General features: G+C 61.7%; 1 protein-coding gene across 1 annotated transcript in view; it reads right to left on the bottom strand.

Annotated features, from left to right (window-relative positions):
* DFNB31 (deafness, autosomal recessive 31) overlaps positions 1–595 on the bottom strand; it is a gene marked incomplete at its 5' end in the record, with an annotated part of 37,999 nt that overhangs the window by 1,165 nt on the left and 36,239 nt on the right. Inside the window, one exon of the mRNA XM_009586552.1 lies at positions 516–595. This exon is cut by the window's right edge and continues 90 nt beyond it. Within this exon, the coding sequence (XP_009584847.1) occupies positions 516–595 (80 nt within the window). The remainder of the gene's footprint in view (positions 1–515) is intronic.

Below are 595 nucleotides of genomic sequence, written 5' to 3'. Positions count from 1 at the left end.
CAAGACCTCACCCCTGGGCAGGTGTGGAAGGGCTTGGGGAGGAGCAGAGCAGCTCTCCAGCTGCCTGCCTACGCCCCTCAACCCTGCCACCATCAGAAACCCTCCAATTTACTTCCAATACCTGATGCCACCTTCCCTTCCGGGTGACAGGTGACTTCACTCATGGGACACTGCCCTGCAGATGTCCCCTCAGAGCCAGGAACTCTGCCATGTCCCAAGTAGCCGCTTTCTGGAGCTGGGAGGGACTGGATTTACCCAACATGGAGTGAATCAGCCCTATAGTGCCCCTCTCAGCTGCTCCTGGCTCCTTCCCCACAGCTCAGCCCACCAGCGAGCTGACCCAGCTCACTGAACAAGAGGATAAATAACCCATCAAAGCACAAAAGAGGAGTTGCTGCCCGCAGGCAGAGGGAGCAGAACCAAGGCAGTGGGGAGCAGCACTGCTCCTTGGCATCCCCACGTGCCCACCTCCCACGAACGGCAGCACCCCGAGGCCCCCGGGCACCCAGCCTCACCGGCTTGGAGGCCCCTTCTGCTGCCCCCTCGCTCCTCGTGGCCTCCTTGAGGCTTCGGCTTTTCCCAGGGACCGGCTGCC

This window comes from Fulmarus glacialis, unplaced genomic scaffold (assembly GCF_000690835.1).
Source record: "Fulmarus glacialis isolate BGI_N327 unplaced genomic scaffold, ASM69083v1 scaffold16691, whole genome shotgun sequence".
Taxonomy (NCBI): domain Eukaryota; kingdom Metazoa; phylum Chordata; class Aves; order Procellariiformes; family Procellariidae; genus Fulmarus; species Fulmarus glacialis.
The sequence above is the reverse complement of the archived record's forward strand: the minus strand, read 5'-3'. Positions and strand labels throughout refer to the sequence as shown.